Source organism: Contarinia nasturtii, unplaced genomic scaffold (assembly GCF_009176525.2).
Source record: "Contarinia nasturtii isolate CC-2019 unplaced genomic scaffold, AAFC_CNas_1.1 Cnas_scaffold_3175, whole genome shotgun sequence".
Taxonomy (NCBI): domain Eukaryota; kingdom Metazoa; phylum Arthropoda; class Insecta; order Diptera; family Cecidomyiidae; genus Contarinia; species Contarinia nasturtii.
The window spans coordinates 1,169,599-1,185,286 of record NW_022200487.1 but is presented as its reverse complement, the minus strand read 5'-3'; the positions used below and the strand labels follow the sequence as shown (position 1 = coordinate 1,185,286).

The following is a 15,688-nucleotide window of genomic DNA, read 5'->3' as shown; positions in this document are numbered from 1 at the left end:
TATTAGAAACTTTGTAATATTAATAGGGAGACTATAGTTCTATATTTTTGAGTATCCCACTAATATTACCTCCAACAATATAACAAGTAAAATTGAAGATGGCATAAAGCAATTGGAATTGAGAAGATCTTTTAGTATGTGATGAAACCTACCAACCAAATATAAATTGAAAATTGCGTACCGGTAGTTCTACTCATCATATATTTCCAATAAACAGACAACATGATAATCTCACGCTAGAAATTAACCAATTCGGCATCAATATTAAATCACAGCAACTATGAATACAAATCTATAAAAAATACACCATGCAAAAAATAATCAAGCTATAATATGGTTTCGCTGACTTAAAAAGGCATTGGATAAATAAACGGGAGACATACGTAAACCACTTGAACATATATTATGAAATAGATTTTATTCATCATCTCAAAAATACATGCAATATTTTTCTTACTTACTTCATTGAATTTCAAAATGAAAACAAAAAACATTACAATCAAATCTTTGATGCTTATTTCATTAAAGAAAAAAGAGAACTTCCGTAGTCATAGTAAAATAAGTGATAATAGTTTTATAATATATATATATATAGTAAACGAAACGAAAAGAAGGTTATGCGTTTAAAATTAGGCATTTGTTGATTCCAGTTCGTTAGCTGGAATTTCTGGTTCTTCATCGTTGTAAATATTTTCTGCCATTTGCCAAACTTGCATTATGTTGTCTTCTGAAACGGAACAAATAACCCATGGTTCATTTGGATTCCATGAGAAATCTGAAATCTTGGCCGTGTGACCGCCATGGATGAATAACAATTCGGGTGGACCATCTTCAGCATCCTCTGGACTTTGTTCTTCACCGATTTTCGATAAATCCCAAACGTGCAAACGACGATCTGTTCCACTTGAAGCCAAAATGGTTTCGTTATGAGGTGACCATTGAACTTGGAAAATTTCATCTTTGTGCGATTCAAATGAATGCAATTTCAATTTCAGATTACGCAGATCCCATAGGGCTACGGTTTTGTCAGCTGAACCGGTGGCCAAAATGAACTCAGAATACGGATTAAAACTCAAGCAATTAACTTCAGCTACATGGGCATCGACAGTATGCGACGGTTTAGATGTATTATTGCATCGCGTGTCCCAAATCATGAGACGTTGATCATCAGCAACCGATCCGAAGAGAGATTCATGTAACAAATGCCATGCTACATCTTCCACGACAGCTGTGTGACCGGTGAAAATATTTTTAGCATCAATAACACGGTGCTCTTTCGGCGTTGCATTAATATCCCACAAGCAAATTGTGTGATCATCGCTCGCAGATAGTAAGTAACCATTCAAATTTGGATTCCACGATAATCCATAACCTTCTTTTTGATGACCACGCAAACGTAAGTCCGGATGACATTCACCATTTGGTTCTGGTTTGCTAGGATGTTTCGTGTAGTCGAAAACAAGCACATCGCTTGATGGGGTTTTAGTTGCGATAACACACGGATTTTGCGGCATATATCTGGCTCTATTTACTTCACCCTCATGATTGATCTTAATTTCGATCTCGATTTTCCCGGAAACCGATCCAAAACCACCAAATTCACCTTTATCATTATCGTAATGACTTGCATCAAATTGAGCATCTTCATTTGGTAACTGAACACTGGCAATCAACAAATGATTTTGTTCATCTGATGTGTGTGTACCCAAAATGAGCCGATGTACAGAATAATCTTTTCCTTCTGGTTTTGTAACGTCCGGTAACCACTGAGCGGTGAGAGATGGCCACTCAAGTGCATGTGTCATCACCAAATCATACAAGAATGGAGTATTTTTCTTCCATATTTTGTACTCTTCATTTATGACGCGTTCTTCAACTCCATCGTCAAATGCTACACAAATTTTAAATACAATGTAAGTTCGAATGTTATTAATAATTTTATGAAATTTAAAATCATAAATTTATAAAAAATAAAATAAAAATATATCTCTAATGTTTTCAAAAACAATATTTACCTCCATCAGCACGATCCGTCATTGTTGGTGTTTTTTAGAATAACAAATCAAGTTAAAAAAAAACCGTATATTTGTGTTGGTATAACCTTAATGTGATTGTCTATGTGTGTTTTATTCTACCGCCAAGCGCCAAATACCACTGCACATTGATAAAAAATTATTGAAAAATCTATTTATTATGTTTTCAACACATTTTATGTATGTTTTTTTACTGATTTATAATTTTTATAAACAAAAAATTGTGGTTCATGGATTTTTAATGGTATACTTTTGTGTTTTTGGATTGAAAAGCCGCAAAATAAAATACTTACCTACTACGATGGTTGCAGCTTGAAGACGCTATAAAAAAAATGCGGTTAAAATATGAAGTTGTCAGAAGGTGCATTTGAAAACAATGGAAATATGCATTAGCGCTATTTTTTTCGAAAGAATGAATTCGAAGCCAACTTCATGTATGATTTTCAATTTATTCACAAGAAAATGGAATTTATTTGAACAAAATGTTCCAAAAGACGTTTGAAAATAGTTTTTTAATTAATATAAATATATTCAGACATTTACAAAAAAAGTTATTAGTTTTTCAAAAGATGAAAAACAAAGTTTTTTGTTTCAGAAGATTCGAGATAAATGGGCGATGTGACAAATGTCAAAAATATTTGCATCTCTTTCTGGTACTTGTCTCAACAGTCCGCCTTCCATCAAGTTTTCATTGGAATAACGTTCAGTGGACGAAAACTTAACCTATAAATCAGTATTTTTGACGGCTAGAAGCACGCGACTCATTGTCTTTTCTATTCGATTATATTTCTCTGCATACGGTTTTTTTTACAAAATGTTCGGTGGACAACAGCCTATATTGGTTTTAAGTAAGTAAATTTGGAAAATTTTCATAAAAACTTTTCATAAAAATGAATGTTCATTATGTTTTAGGCCAAAATACAAAAAGAGAATCTGGTCGAAAAGTGCAGCTGGAGAACATAAATGCCGGAAAGGTGAGTCACAATCCAATTTTGAAATGTTCATTACACAAAAAATATATACTGTAAATTAAATTTAATGGATTTTCCTTCGAACAATAGTGATGTTTTGGTATTTTGTGCTAAAATTATTGAAAATAAATTAAACTCTTTCGTCATTTTGATAGGCAATTGCTGATGTAATTCGAACATGCTTGGGACCACAAGCTATGTTGAAAATGTTGATGGATCCAATGGGTGGCATTGTAATGACCAATGATGGTAATGCTATCTTGCGTGAAATCACAGTTCAACATCCAGCTGCAAAGAGTATGATTGAAATTGCCCGAACACAAGATGAAGAAGTGGGCGATGGTACCACATCGGTTATCGTTTTGGCTGGTGAAATTTTAACCGTGGCTGAGCCATTCTTAACTCAACAAATCCATCCAACGGTAATTATTCGCCAGTTCCGAGAAGCTCTTGAGTACATCATTGAATTACTTGATGGATCCAAATTCAATAGCCTCAGTGTTCCGGTTGAACGTACTGACAAAGAAACAATGCAAAAAGTCGTATGTATTTTTTTTTATATTTGGAAATGTATTTTTTATATGGATGACTAAATATGTTTTATTTTTAGATAAAATCGTGTGTTGGAACGAAATTCATCGGTCGTTGGGCAGATTTGGCTGTTCAAATTGCATTGGATGCAGTTGAAACTGTTGCTATTAGCGATAATGGTCGCACAGAAGTCGATATCAAGCGATACGCTAAAGTGGAAAAGATTCCAGGTGGTTCAATCGATGATTCGTGTGTATTGAAGGGTGTTATGGTCAACAAAGATGTAACACACCCAAAGATGCGTCGTGAAATCAAAAATCCGCGAATCGTTTTGCTTGATTGCCCATTGGAATACAAGAAGGGCGAAAGCCAAACAAGCGTTGAAATTGTTGGTGATACTGATTTCACAAGAATGCTTCAAATTGAAGAGGAGCATGTACAACGTGTTTGCGCGGACATTATTGCTGTTAAACCAGATTTGGTGTTCACAGAAAAAGGCGTTTCTGATTTAGCACAACATTATTTGGTAAAGGCTGGAATTACAGCCATTCGACGTGTACGAAAGACCGATAATTTGCGTATCGCTCGTGCCTGTGGAGCTACTATTGTAAATCGTACGGAAGAATTGACCGAAAATGATGTTGGCACTGGTGCTGGACTATTTGAAGTGAAGAAAATAGGCGATGAATATTTCACCTTCATTACCGAATGCAAAGATCCAAAAGCGTGTACGATTTTATTGCGTGGTGCCTCAAAAGATGTACTCAATGAAACTGAACGTAACTTGCAAGATGCTTTGCATGTAGCACGTAATTTAGTCATTGAACCACGCATTGTACCAGGTGGTGGTGCCATTGAAATGGCTCTGTCATTGGCATTGATTCGTAAAAACAATCAATTCCGTGCAATTGCACAAGCTTTGGAAATTATTCCGCGTACATTGGCACAAAATTGTGGAGCAAACACCATTCGTACATTGACAGCATTGAGAGCTAAACATGCATCACAGCAATCTGGATTGTGCAGTTGGGGTATTGATGGGGAAAGTGGACAATTGGTTGACATGACTGAACGCGGTATCTGGGAACCATTGTCTGTTAAATTACAAGTTTATAAAACAGCAATTGAAACAGCTATTCTTTTATTACGTATCGACGATATTGTGTCCGGTTCCAAGAAGAAGAATAGCGACGGTGGTATTCCAACACCAAGCCAAGCAGCAGCAGGCGCTGAATAAATTCATAAATTGAACCTCAAATACTAATAACAATTATATTTTTTCCGCTTATTTTCACAAAAAATTCACACTTTTCAGCATTTAAAAAAAAACTTAAACACTAATGCATTTTGTTTCATCCATTGCCGAAACTCTTCTTCAATGTATTATTCCTTCATTAGTTTGATGAGAAAAAAAAACACGTTTTTGTAACTGAACAAATAAAAATAATAAACACTTCATGAGAGTTACAATTAAAATCGCTTTTGTATTATCCTTTATTACATATTCATTTTGGAATTTAAAAAAATAAATATTTGAAAAATAAAATCTTCACTGTTTGTAGCGCCTCTATCGGTAATTATTAGAAATTATTTGTAACACCATTGTTGCTGTCAGGCCAAATGTGATTCTTTTCAATACGCTGCTCCACGTGAGAGCGTCTCATAAAAATAACAAACATTTTTATTAACAAAATTAAATAAATTAAACAGTTAGAATGCGTATTGAGGTGTGTTATTTCTGTTCCAGCAAGATCTACCCTGGACATGGAATTCAATTTGTGCGAAACGACAGCAAGGTAAACGAAAAAATTCAAACAACATGATTGTTAATATCGAATTGTTTACAGCAAAGTAGAAAAACTATGAATATAATTTTAGATTGTAAGTTATCATGTACTTTGAATATTTTGGAAACACTTTTTTAATATCTTTTGAATTTTATTCATCATTGAATTGAAGTATAAATATATGCTAATATAATAAAATCGTAGATTTAAAAGACGTATATTTAAAATATAACCTGAAAAATAAATGTCAAAGAGTGTATACTAATTAAATTTAAATTTTCTTTGCAGATTTTCAAATTTTGTCGATCAAAGTGTCACAAAGCGTTCAAAAAGCGCAAGAACCCACGTAAGGCTAAATGGACCAAGGCTTATCGTAAAACCGCTGGCAAAGAACTTACGGTCGATCCAAGCTTTGAATTTGAAAAACGTCGCAATGTTCCAATCAAATACAGAAGAGAATTGTGGGAAAAAACGGTTGACGCCATTCAACGTGTCACCGAAATTAAAAACAAACGCACCGGTTTGTATGTCATGCAGAGATTACGCAAGGGCCGTGAAAAGGAAATCGAAATGGACGTTAAAGATGTACAGAAGAATATGTCATTGATTCGATCGCCAGCTGCCGGTTTGAAAGAACGTCAAGCAAAGGAAGCCGCACAACAAGCAGCAATGATGGATGAAGGTGATGACGACGATGACGAAAATATTACATACGTTGACGCCAAACAACTCGAAAAACAATTGGCTCAAAATTCAGCCATGGATTCAGACGAAGAAATGGTGGCGGAAGAGAACTAAACATACTTTTTTAACTTTAAGTTTCGTTTATACATGGCGAAAATTCAACTGTTTACTTTAAAATATATTTCCATCTCATTTTATGTCAATAAAAATGCAATGTTAATAGAAAAAAGTCAAACAATTTGAAAACCAGACATTTAAAATTGTGTAAAAACAAGGAAAGCATTTGTGCACACTTGTGTTCAAGTTGAAAAGTTTATTATTTATACAGCTTGGAAAAGATTATCAAAAATTAAAAAAATTCTATCGACGCCCTCTTGATCTAGATCTTTGACGCTTGCTTTTCTTTGTTTTCTTCTTATAATTGTGACTATCACCATCATCGGAACTATAGTAAGCTTTCGAAGTCTTTTTCTTGTGCTTCTTTTTCGATTTTTTGTGATGCGATCGTTTGTTGTGCCGGGAATCGTCGGAGCTATCGCTATCTGATGATGAACATCTCTTGTTGGGTGATCTTGATTTTTCGTGATGTCGCCGATATTTGTCGTCCGTTGATCGGTTTCTAAATCGATCTGTTGAGCGTTCTCTTCGAGTACTAGATGACGGTTTATTACTATATTTTTCTGTCGACCGACTGCGACGGCTGTCATATGGACTTTTATATGAATTATGATCAATCTCTTTGGATTTGTAACGATCATGAGATGGACTTCGTTGGCTTTTTTCTCGACTTCGATCATTGCTACGCTCTCTACTGCGGTGTCGTGAATTGCTTTCATCATTTCTGTCACTTTTCATTTTGCTCTCGTGTGGACTTGGTTCACGTCTGGATCTCGAAGAACTTTCATCCCGTTCGCGCGAAATGGACCTTGATTCGCCTCCTTCGTGCTTAACTTCTTTCTTTACCTCCTGTTTTAACTCTTTTTCATCATTTTTTCTTATGTATTCTTCATATTTGGCGGAGTCTTTGTAGAAGAAGAGAAATGGTGAAATGTTGATTTGAAATTAAAAAATGTTTTTTTTTTTAGATAATAGCAAAGATTGGAAGATTTTTAATTGTTTAACTTACTTATAACTTTTCCGTACTGTAGAAATTCTTGTTTTGAAACTGGTTGCACCATGAATTCGTTAAGGGCTTCCCTGGCGCCGCCAACCGCAAGTCTAACAATAACACGACACGCTTGATCATCTAATCCCTCAATTTGACCATATAAGTATTTGTTTTTTCCAGCCAAAATGCGAACGTATGCATTTTTCTTGATTTCCAGTTTTTCATTCTGGGCTGGCGCCACTAGTGGTTTAACTTTTTTAACAATTTTGTCAGCCCCCAAACCCATGCCCCTTGGTCGTAGCTCTGGATCCTTGTTTTTCTTCGAAATAATCTCCTCATCTTTTAATCCCATACCTCTCAACATGGCCATTCCAAATTTATCTATTGGAATGCTAGCGTAATCATCCATGGAGGACTGTTTAGCTCCATCGAGTGGTAGCTTATCAGCTGCCATTGGTAACGTCAACTTATCTCCATATATGTCAACATTTTCTTCGATATTTTTTGCTTCATTCAATAATTCCGTTACAACTCGTTGTTCAATGGTCATCGGAGCATTTTGTTGCGTCACTTCGGTACTTTTGGCATCCACTTTATTTGCGCTATTTGCATCATCATTTTGTTCTTCTTCGTTCAAAATGGTTTTAAGGTTTCTCAATGAAGCCAGAGCAGAAGATGTTTTTTGGCTATTCAGCAGCGGAATTACGAGTGGTTTCTCGTCTTCATTTTTCTTTTCATTTACCAATTTAATGGTTTGACCCTCTAAACACTGAATTAACTCAATGTCATTTTTCTTGTCTTTGTCATCACCAATTTTATTGGGCAACAGCACCGGTTGTTTTTTAACTTGTTTGAAACCAAATGAAATCTTCTTTTCCGACATTTTGAATACTTTAGTTTTGTTAATTATATGCACAACATTTGATGAAATAGAAATGTTACAATTAATTTATACAATAATAAAAGATTTTGTCGTGTGTCTCATGTAAATGTTTTGAAAACGTTTTAAAGCAAGCCGTTTTCAACGCTGTGACAGTGACAGTTGGTGAACTCCTCAAACCACTTAAATGTCAAACATGAATATTAAATAACCTCAAATAAACAAACAAAATTTTAGTGACATTCATTTACAGTACGTAGTGTTTATTTATTGAAATAAGTCGAATTTATCTATTTAGAATTGAGCTTTAAATGAAGTCACCTATGAAATTGGCTTCTTTATTTTCATAGCAGTTGTAAAGTGAAATTGCATTATGAGTGGTGTAAATGTTCCCAATCGTAATGAACATATAGTTCCGCGAAAGATTAAGCCACAGAATATTGTTTGTCATTTAATGAGACGCGAACATGGCATTGGTCAACGGCCTGGCACACATCAACATACGATTCGCGATTTTTACAAATGTATCCATCCAAATTTAACGGTGATAAATGTTGAAAAGCCCGCAGGGTTCTTGCGCAAATTTAGTCCAAATGGTCAATTTTTGATCGGATTCACTTTAGATCAGACGGCATTAGAAGTATATCAGTTTAATGGAGTCGCTGCTGCTGCAAAACTGGTCAATGCATGGAAAACTGAAATCGTTCCAAACGCAAACACAGATTTACCGTACACAATACGAAGTCAAATATTCGATAAATTATTCAAGGTATGCTTGTAATTGCTCGTTTGGGTGAAATAAATCATAGCTACTTTGGATGATACATTTATTTTAGTTAAAATGGACAGTGAATGTGGCAACTGCTGGCAAACAATTAAACAGAGAATGCAGTCTTTTCACAAATGACAGTAGATATGTTATCGTTGGTGCTGCATCATACATCGTAGATGAACAAAGGCCTCCTTTTTACGATTTGTACACAACAAACGATGGGATAACACCAACGCTTAGGTAAATTTTGTTTAAACCAACGTTTTCGATATGGAAAAAATAGATACTGAAAAGAAATTATTTTATTTTTCAGGTCGCCACTCGAAGATTACTCAATTTTTTGTCTTGATTTGCACATGGGACGCGTGACAGGCAGCATTAACTATAAATGTGATAAAATATTTCTTTCGCACAATCAGGGCATTTATTTGTACAATCATTTGTTCGCTGTTCTATCGGTGCAGCATCAAACAATATACCTGTATGAAGTTATTGACGGCGTTTTCTATAATATTTTAAAAATTGGTCGCTTTTGCAGCGAACAAGATGTGTATTTGTATAATTTAGTGAATGAAACACAAATTCCTGTGCGTGAGGCCACTATAGGGAGTCTGAAACATCGGTTTTTAGTTCATTTATATAGAACCGCCAAAGCTGAATCCGAACGAATAAATAATCAATATCCTCTGCGTAAATTTTATCAATTTTTCGATCAATATCGGCAACTGCGTATTTGGAAGATGCAATTACTTGATGAAAATTTACTCTTAATCAAATATGCCAGCGAAGCAGTTGTCACACTCAAAGCGCACGAACCAAATAGCCAACCCGCCTTTTTTGTCTTTTATAGCATTCGTGATAGTGAAGTTTTGGCCGTTTACGATAATCAATCGGATGATTTATTGTAAGCTTCATTGCACAACGAATTCTTTTGACTAGAAATTTATCGTAACTAATAATAATTTTGTTATTTAGATATTTGTTCGAGAATTTCAGTGATAGTTTTCGCAATACTTGGATGCATCATCCAATGCAGTTTTCATGTTCTCCCAACAATAATCTATATGCCAAATTGCAACAAAATCGCTTCAAACAGACGATTGTTAGTGCCCGTGGTGGTGGTGTTGTTGAAGCAACTAAAAGACTTCTCTCTCAATTACCGATTAGTGCTCAAAGCTATAGCAATTCTCCGTACTTAGATTTAAGTTTGTTCAGCTATGATGATAAATGGGTTTCGATGTTGGAGCGACCAAAAGGTAAAAATTCATAAAAAAATCTTTTATTTTTCTCTCACGAATTTCACGTTTCACTTTTGATTTTTCAGCATGTGGCGAATATCCAATTCGATTTTTTGGACGTGACTCGGGTCTATTGAAATTTCGTATCTATCCCGGACTACAAGATCGTCGCTCTCAACCTGTACGACGTTTGGTTGCCTTTACATTTCATCCATTTGAACCGTTTGCGATAAGTGTTCAGCGCATTGACAATGACTATGTCTGTAACTTTCACCTACGTAATTCTGAAACGGAAATTCTTAAGTAGCAATTGCTGTGATGTTAAATGAAGAGCTCAACTTTTAAAATGAAAAAATATTGAAATTGGTTTTGTAATTTCATTTCGTATCATCGAAACAACTGTCAACACTTTGAAAATATGTATCTTTCGATGTCAATTTATATTTAAACATGTTCTTTTTTTATTTACAGACATTGAATAAAGTACGTTTATAAATAAAAAGAAATCAATAGAATTTGGAATCATAGTTAAAACTTGGATGGAAATTTCGTTCAAAATACAAAATAGTAAATGAATATGAAGATGACAAGCAAAGTGACCGCCATTCCAATATAGAGCACGTATTTATCTTCAGACAAACGTTTCTCAATCAATCGCATAGTGGTGTTTGAAAGGCCTAATGTGTTTCCAATATCTAAAATGCGTTTGTGTGCTCCCTTTAACTTCTCGCGTTGCGTTCTAAGATTTTCGAGTGCATTATGGCCAGTATTTAACATATCATCCACACCTTGATGCGCATTCATCATAGAATTATGATGTTGTAATGAATAATCAATATCAATTGAAGTCTCTGAGTTTGCGGTAAATCTACGGCTGAGCAATTGTTCTCTTTCACTACGTTCCAATTCACGGCGCTCCTTTTTTTGCTGCCACGATTGCAAACCGGCCTATTTTTTTTAATAAAATTTGCATGTAAATAAATAATCACTGATTGTTGTTTTATCTTTGGAAAGTAAAAAATTACATGAGTTTAAATAGTTACCTGTAAGTGTCGAATATCATATCTTAACTGGTCGACCCGCATTTTCTCATTCGGTCTTCGCACTGCTGGCACCTTGAATACTAGCACATCCAAACGATCACAGTTTCTATAAAGAAATTATTTTGCAAACCGATGTAAAGAGTTTTTTCATTAATTAGTGAAATTGAAGCTAATTGAATTATGAATTATGTTTTGTCAATATAAAGACTAACTTACGCATTAACCATTGCAATATTTCGTGAAATATTACTTTCAACTTCTGACGTGTCTGTTCGGGCATTGTTCAATTGTTCAAAATAGCCTTGTGTATCCTGAATCAGGCGATTTGTTTCGAAATAGAGGGATTCCATTGCTTAATTTAACTAAACAAATAATTGAGAATCACGTTAGTGTTCGTGAAAATATATTAAAAAGTGATCACCTATGAGACTGTATACTGTTTCGGAATCAGAAAGCAATACAGTTTTAAAATAACACTTGATGACAAATGAGTGAAACGTCATACATCGATTCATCGCAAACAATATCGCTTACACATTTCCGTCATTCAATTGAAGATGGCGCCATTTTGAGATTGTTATAAAACAGTTACAACTTGATAAGATATAAATAAACAAAGTTTAAAAACGACTGGTTTTATTTTTATTAAATGATATAAGTGAAATATAGAATCATTCATAATCTTGTAGTAAAATGATTATCTTGAAATGAATTCAGAATGCAATTGGTCATTTTGAATCAATTATTATTAATCAATTAAAGAATTATGTACATAATTGCTTATAAATTAGTGGTTTAATTTATGATTAAATTTCAAAAAAATTTGGGAAATCGATTGCTAGAAAGGTCTTGATTATGTCCATCCACAATGTTTTGTATTCCTCCAACTGGTTTTCCTGGTTTCCATTGATCTATCTGTATGTAATTTTAAGTTTAATTTAATTATAACAAAACAGTATTAATTGTCTTTTCTTACTCCATTTGGATTGATGTTGTCACCGTTGTTTTCATGTACGGGTTTTACATTGGCGTCAAATAGTGGAGATGCAACCATTGCATTTGAATTCGTCCCAAAAATTCCACCAAATAAATTTGGAAAATGTGTTAAATAGTTGTTGTGACCCGGTTGATGATTACCACAATAATAGCCTCCGTAGCCATTATAGGATGGTTTGTTCACTACATTTTGTTGGTATACATTCACTGGCACTGGATAATTTGATTGAAATGCTATCCTTCGGAAATGTGGTGATCTTTTATCGCGCCTTGGGAAAAACTGCTGCGGAATGCATGGTTCGTATTCATTGGGTTTTGGAGTAGTCGGCCTGAGGGCGATAAATTCATCAATTGATCCTTGACGTTGTGAATTTTGTGGTATATTTGAATTTTTCCATATATTAAATATCGATCGTCCAAAGTCTTGTGTATTTGCTTCAAATATGCTTAATGTTAATATCACAGTATAGTAAAGCACGTAACACTGCATGATGTTGATAAAAAATAACTGTAACGATATGACACGATTTTTATTTACACTTTGGAATTTATCAAAACTAAAGCATACTTTCGCGCTGGAGATACGAATTGATTAAATAACACTTTCAGATCTAAACGATTATTTTATAATCAATTTTGTTCAATTCCCACCAAGTATGAAGAATACGACAAGTGCATAATAGTAGTAATAACTTTTTTAAATAATTTTCTTCATAGTTTGATATTGTGCGTAGAACTGTCGTTTCTGACACACTTTTGCCTACCCACATATTTTACCAAAAGCCAACAGTGGTAATTAATTTTATCATTTTTGGATTGTGATGATCATTTGTTCATTTTTCACGGTGACAACCACTACATGTACATTACTTTTATTTCTATATTTTAATACGATAAAGACAAATTGTCACATTTTCAAGTGTGTGTATGTTATGTACTAGAAAGAAAAGAAAATTTTTCTTTTATTTAGAATACCGAGAACCGAATACCGAGTGCATCTATTTGATAATTTTGTCAAAAGATTTTTGTGTCTGCATTGTTCTGAGGTTTGGCAGTATTCAATATTCAGTTAATGTTTAGCTTTAAACACAAATAAATTCCATTTATAGATATTGACTTTTACGCTCTTTTGGGCATTACCCAATTATGATGGTTTTATTTACTTTTGGTATTTATAGTGCTTCTTATTTATCAAGGTTTTGAACATCACGTATTCACTTAAATCTGCAAAAAAAATAAAAGAGTTCAACAAATACGAGTAAAACTTTCGATTTGTATAATAAAAATCAATTTATAATTTCTGATTATGTCTGAATATAAGATTATAAGAATAAAAGAAATAACAAATTAAAATAATTGTTTTGCGTTTCTCAATGTTTATACGATCCAAGGATAATTCAATCCAAAGTATTTTTAATAAATAAAAAATTTACCATTTAAAGATTTGAATGAAGCCAATGTCAAATGCCAAATTGTGTACAACCCTGTGCATAACATACGGAAGAGAAAAGTCATCGAGTGAGTACATAAACAATAGATGAACAAATGTAAAAGAGTGACTTGCAACTTTTAATATTTTCAAGCATCGCAATTAATATTTCGCTGATTTTTTGTCATAATTTGCAGCAAAATCAAAGTTAAAAATGCCTCTCGAGCATAAACGCGAGCGAAAAGGTTCAATGGTAAGTAAAAAGTATTGAAGAAAATGTCAAAATTTATGTTTGAGCACCATAATGCAAGTTGAACACTACAGCAAAATATCAATCATATTAATGAAATAAAATATTTTTATCGAAAATTTCAGGCCCCATTGTCGCCTTGTTCAGTGAATATAGATGATGATGAGTTGGTATCGATTTCAGTGCGTGATTTGAATCGAACGCTCAAGCAACGTGGTTTAAATCGTTCGGAAATTGTTCGTATGAAACAAAGACGTCGTACTTTGAAGAACCGTGGCTATGCAGCCAGTTGCCGTGTGAAACGGATCGAACAAAAAGATGTTTTGGAAACAGAAAAATCATGCGTAAGTCATTGCGAAGAATACTTTGGTTCTATTTATGTTAAAACATGTGTAAAATATTCATACTAAATGTTTCCAATCTTCTGTGATCACATCCAGGAATGGCAAAATATGGAGAGTATGCAGAACAGAAATCAGGAATTGCGTGAAGATAGTGTCAGATGGCGCATGAAATATGAAGCACTTAAAAAGTTTGCGATTGAGAACAAAATTTCCATTCCAGACGAATTACAAAATCCATAAGTTTTCCATGGATTCTATTTTACATATACTATAAACTTTATTTCACAAATAATCTAAGCATAAATATTGTGTGACTAGAGATAGTATACATATTTTGAAAGCTTACCGTATTGTATTTTGAAGATTTAAAGTGAAATTTTAAGATTTTAAATAAAATTTCAGAAAAAATATTCATACATTTACTTTGTTATTATTATTATTATTATTTAAACTCTCTATATAATTCCTGGTGGCGCCTCTACCAGTAATTTTTAGAAATCACGTTTGACACTTTAGATACTGTCAGGCGAAATGTGTTTCTTCATAATACGCAGCTCCACGTGAGAGCATCGTGTAAACAATAACATTTCTTTATTGCATCATAAATTAAACGATTTAAATAGTTAAAATGCGTATTGAAGTGTGTTATTTTTGTTCCAGCAAGATCTACCCTGGGCATGGCATTCAATTTGTGCGAAACGACAGCAAGGTAAACGAAAAAAATACAGTTTTTGTTTGTTATTTTGAATGGTGTATTATATGGTTCACTACAGAGACATCATCAATCCATAAGCCAAAATAGCAATTGAATATTTTTAAATCTATTAAAATCGCACTAAAATCAAATGACTAAATAAGTTTTTTTCACTTTATAGATTTTCAAATTTTGTCGATCGAAATGCCACAAAGCGTTCAAAAAGCGCAAGAATCCACGTAAGGCCAAATGGACCAAGGCTTATCGTAAAACCGCTGGCAAAGAACTCACGGTCGATCCAAGCTTTGAATTTGAAAAACGTCGCAATGTTCCAATCAAATACAGAAGAGAATTGTGGGAAAAAACGGTTGACGCCATTCAACGTGTCACCGAAATTAAAAACAAACGCACCGGTTTGTATGTCATGCAGAGATTACGCAAGGGCCGTGAAAAGGAAATCGAAATGGACGTTAAAGATGTACAGAAGAATATGTCATTGATTCGATCTCCAGCTGCCGGTTTGAAAGAACGTCAAGCAAAGGAAGCCGCACAACAAGCAGCAATGATGGATGAAGGTGATGACGACGATGACGAAAATATTACATACGTTGACGCCAAACAACTCGAAAAGCAATTGGCTCAAAATGCAGCCATGGATTCAGACGAAGAAATGTTGGCGGAAGAGAACTAAATATACTTTCTTTTAGTTTTAAGTTTCTTGGTGCGATTAAGAGATAGAAGGCAAAATTAAAATGTTTCTAAATATGTTTCCATTTTATTTTATTTTACATCAATAAAAATGTAATGTTAAAAATGTAAATAAACATAATACACTGTAATAGATAGTACATATCGATTATGGATTAAACTCTCAAACGTTAATTTGATTTGCTGACTGTATTCAATGCAAAAGCATGTTAGCTGAAAC

The 15,688-nt window shown here is 33.8% G+C and overlaps 9 protein-coding genes across 11 annotated transcripts; 5 read left to right on the top strand and 4 right to left on the bottom strand.

Moving 5' to 3' along the window:
* Positions 1-399: 399 nt before the first annotated feature.
* On the bottom strand, positions 400-2,421 carry LOC116349950 (probable histone-binding protein Caf1). The gene is made up of 3 exons (XM_031781632.1): positions 2,327-2,421; positions 2,016-2,154; positions 400-1,891 (listed from the first exon to the last, which is right to left on the bottom strand). The coding sequence occupies exons 2-3, from the start codon at positions 2,035-2,037 to the stop codon at positions 630-632; spliced, it is 1,284 nt and encodes a 427-aa protein (XP_031637492.1). The 5' UTR covers positions 2,038-2,154; positions 2,327-2,421; the 3' UTR covers positions 400-629.
* Positions 2,422-2,746: 325 nt separating this feature from the next.
* LOC116349948 (T-complex protein 1 subunit gamma) lies at positions 2,747-5,011 on the top strand. The gene is made up of 4 exons (XM_031781629.1): positions 2,747-2,881; positions 2,946-3,007; positions 3,160-3,546; positions 3,615-5,011. The coding sequence occupies exons 1-4, from the start codon at positions 2,848-2,850 to the stop codon at positions 4,770-4,772; spliced, it is 1,641 nt and encodes a 546-aa protein (XP_031637489.1). The 5' UTR covers positions 2,747-2,847; the 3' UTR covers positions 4,773-5,011.
* Positions 5,012-5,159: 148 nt separating this feature from the next.
* On the top strand, positions 5,160-6,235 carry LOC116349952 (probable ribosome biogenesis protein RLP24). Its single transcript, XM_031781635.1, has 2 exons — positions 5,160-5,331; positions 5,611-6,235. The coding sequence occupies exons 1-2, from the start codon at positions 5,251-5,253 to the stop codon at positions 6,118-6,120; spliced, it is 591 nt and encodes a 196-aa protein (XP_031637495.1). The 5' UTR covers positions 5,160-5,250; the 3' UTR covers positions 6,121-6,235.
* Positions 6,236-6,288: 53 nt separating this feature from the next.
* LOC116349949 (G-patch domain and KOW motifs-containing protein) lies at positions 6,289-8,138 on the bottom strand. The gene is made up of 2 exons (XM_031781631.1): positions 7,133-8,138; positions 6,289-7,028 (listed from the first exon to the last, which is right to left on the bottom strand). The coding sequence occupies exons 1-2, from the start codon at positions 7,995-7,997 to the stop codon at positions 6,367-6,369; spliced, it is 1,527 nt and encodes a 508-aa protein (XP_031637491.1). The 5' UTR covers positions 7,998-8,138; the 3' UTR covers positions 6,289-6,366.
* Positions 8,139-8,226: 88 nt separating this feature from the next.
* On the top strand, positions 8,227-10,510 carry LOC116349947 (DET1 homolog). The gene is made up of 5 exons (XM_031781628.1): positions 8,227-8,763; positions 8,831-9,006; positions 9,080-9,670; positions 9,742-10,022; positions 10,091-10,510. Exons 1-5 carry the CDS (start codon positions 8,368-8,370, stop codon positions 10,309-10,311), a joined length of 1,665 nt encoding a protein of 554 aa, XP_031637488.1. The 5' UTR covers positions 8,227-8,367; the 3' UTR covers positions 10,312-10,510.
* On the bottom strand, positions 10,442-11,535 carry LOC116349951 (probable Golgi SNAP receptor complex member 2). 2 transcript variants are annotated; one of them, XM_031781634.1, is made up of 4 exons: positions 11,469-11,535; positions 11,264-11,409; positions 11,048-11,153; positions 10,442-10,952 (listed from the first exon to the last, which is right to left on the bottom strand). In XM_031781634.1, the coding sequence occupies exons 2-4, from the start codon at positions 11,395-11,397 to the stop codon at positions 10,557-10,559; spliced, it is 636 nt and encodes a 211-aa protein (XP_031637494.1). In that variant the 5' UTR covers positions 11,398-11,409; positions 11,469-11,535; the 3' UTR covers positions 10,442-10,556. The 2 variants fall into 2 exon arrangements, with proteins under 2 accessions (XP_031637494.1, XP_031637493.1); XM_031781633.1 differs by having other exon boundaries at positions 11,264-11,523.
* Positions 11,536-11,775: 240 nt separating this feature from the next.
* Positions 11,776-13,267, bottom strand: LOC116349934. 2 transcript variants are annotated; one of them, XM_031781598.1, is made up of 3 exons: positions 13,207-13,267; positions 12,024-12,551; positions 11,776-11,962 (listed from the first exon to the last, which is right to left on the bottom strand). In XM_031781598.1, the coding sequence occupies exons 2-3, from the start codon at positions 12,531-12,533 to the stop codon at positions 11,861-11,863; spliced, it is 612 nt and encodes a 203-aa protein (XP_031637458.1). In that variant the 5' UTR covers positions 12,534-12,551; positions 13,207-13,267; the 3' UTR covers positions 11,776-11,860. The 2 variants fall into 2 exon arrangements, with proteins under 2 accessions (XP_031637458.1, XP_031637459.1); XM_031781599.1 differs by lacking the exon at positions 13,207-13,267 and adding an exon at positions 12,612-13,180.
* Positions 13,268-13,552: 285 nt separating this feature from the next.
* Positions 13,553-14,482, top strand: LOC116349936 (transcription factor MafK-like). The gene is made up of 3 exons (XM_031781601.1): positions 13,553-13,725; positions 13,848-14,066; positions 14,163-14,482. Exons 1-3 carry the CDS (start codon positions 13,687-13,689, stop codon positions 14,304-14,306), a joined length of 402 nt encoding a protein of 133 aa, XP_031637461.1. The 5' UTR covers positions 13,553-13,686; the 3' UTR covers positions 14,307-14,482.
* Positions 14,483-14,603: 121 nt separating this feature from the next.
* Positions 14,604-15,599, top strand: LOC116349935 (probable ribosome biogenesis protein RLP24). The gene is made up of 2 exons (XM_031781600.1): positions 14,604-14,775; positions 14,942-15,599. The coding sequence occupies exons 1-2, from the start codon at positions 14,695-14,697 to the stop codon at positions 15,449-15,451; spliced, it is 591 nt and encodes a 196-aa protein (XP_031637460.1). The 5' UTR covers positions 14,604-14,694; the 3' UTR covers positions 15,452-15,599.
* The last annotated feature ends 89 nt before the right edge of the window (positions 15,600-15,688 follow it).

What these genes read in the sequence shown, in the direction of transcription:
- LOC116349951 (XM_031781634.1), bottom strand. Translation starts at nt 11,397, where the DNA reads ATGGAATCCCTCTATTTCGAAACAAATCGCCTGATTCAGGATACACAA. An exon ending in AATATTGCAATGGTTAATGC is followed by an intron (nt 11,154 to 11,263) that starts GTAAGTTAGTCT and finishes ATTTCTTTATAG; the next exon opens with AAACTGTGATCGTTTGGATG. An exon ending in ATGATATTCGACACTTACAG is followed by an intron (nt 10,953 to 11,047) that starts GTAACTATTTAA and finishes TAAAAAAAATAG; the next exon opens with GCCGGTTTGCAATCGTGGCA.
- LOC116349935 (XM_031781600.1), top strand. Translation starts at nt 14,695, where the DNA reads ATGCGTATTGAAGTGTGTTATTTTTGTTCCAGCAAGATCTACCCTGGG. An exon ending in TTGTGCGAAACGACAGCAAG is followed by an intron (nt 14,776 to 14,941) that starts GTAAACGAAAAA and finishes TTCACTTTATAG; the next exon opens with ATTTTCAAATTTTGTCGATC.
- LOC116349952 (XM_031781635.1), top strand. Translation starts at nt 5,251, where the DNA reads ATGCGTATTGAGGTGTGTTATTTCTGTTCCAGCAAGATCTACCCTGGA. An exon ending in TTGTGCGAAACGACAGCAAG is followed by an intron (nt 5,332 to 5,610) that starts GTAAACGAAAAA and finishes TTTTCTTTGCAG; the next exon opens with ATTTTCAAATTTTGTCGATC.
- LOC116349949 (XM_031781631.1), bottom strand. Translation starts at nt 7,997, where the DNA reads ATGTCGGAAAAGAAGATTTCATTTGGTTTCAAACAAGTTAAAAAACAA. An exon ending in ACAGTACGGAAAAGTTATAA is followed by an intron (nt 7,029 to 7,132) that starts GTAAGTTAAACA and finishes TCTTCTACAAAG; the next exon opens with ACTCCGCCAAATATGAAGAA.
- LOC116349936 (XM_031781601.1), top strand. Translation starts at nt 13,687, where the DNA reads ATGCCTCTCGAGCATAAACGCGAGCGAAAAGGTTCAATG. An exon ending in GCGAGCGAAAAGGTTCAATG is followed by an intron (nt 13,726 to 13,847) that starts GTAAGTAAAAAG and finishes CGAAAATTTCAG; the next exon opens with GCCCCATTGTCGCCTTGTTC. An exon ending in TGGAAACAGAAAAATCATGC is followed by an intron (nt 14,067 to 14,162) that starts GTAAGTCATTGC and finishes GATCACATCCAG; the next exon opens with GAATGGCAAAATATGGAGAG.
- LOC116349934 (XM_031781598.1), bottom strand. Translation starts at nt 12,533, where the DNA reads ATGCAGTGTTACGTGCTTTACTATACTGTGATATTAACATTAAGCATA. An exon ending in ACAACATCAATCCAAATGGA is followed by an intron (nt 11,963 to 12,023) that starts GTAAGAAAAGAC and finishes AATTACATACAG; the next exon opens with ATAGATCAATGGAAACCAGG.
- LOC116349950 (XM_031781632.1), bottom strand. Translation starts at nt 2,037, where the DNA reads ATGACGGATCGTGCTGATGGAG. An exon ending in GACGGATCGTGCTGATGGAG is followed by an intron (nt 1,892 to 2,015) that starts GTAAATATTGTT and finishes AAATTTGTGTAG; the next exon opens with CATTTGACGATGGAGTTGAA.
- LOC116349947 (XM_031781628.1), top strand. Translation starts at nt 8,368, where the DNA reads ATGAGTGGTGTAAATGTTCCCAATCGTAATGAACATATAGTTCCGCGA. An exon ending in GGGATAACACCAACGCTTAG is followed by an intron (nt 9,007 to 9,079) that starts GTAAATTTTGTT and finishes TTTATTTTTCAG; the next exon opens with GTCGCCACTCGAAGATTACT. An exon ending in AATCAATCGGATGATTTATT is followed by an intron (nt 9,671 to 9,741) that starts GTAAGCTTCATT and finishes TTTGTTATTTAG; the next exon opens with ATATTTGTTCGAGAATTTCA.
- LOC116349948 (XM_031781629.1), top strand. Translation starts at nt 2,848, where the DNA reads ATGTTCGGTGGACAACAGCCTATATTGGTTTTAA. An exon ending in AGAACATAAATGCCGGAAAG is followed by an intron (nt 3,008 to 3,159) that starts GTGAGTCACAAT and finishes TCATTTTGATAG; the next exon opens with GCAATTGCTGATGTAATTCG. An exon ending in AAGAAACAATGCAAAAAGTC is followed by an intron (nt 3,547 to 3,614) that starts GTATGTATTTTT and finishes TTTTATTTTTAG; the next exon opens with ATAAAATCGTGTGTTGGAAC.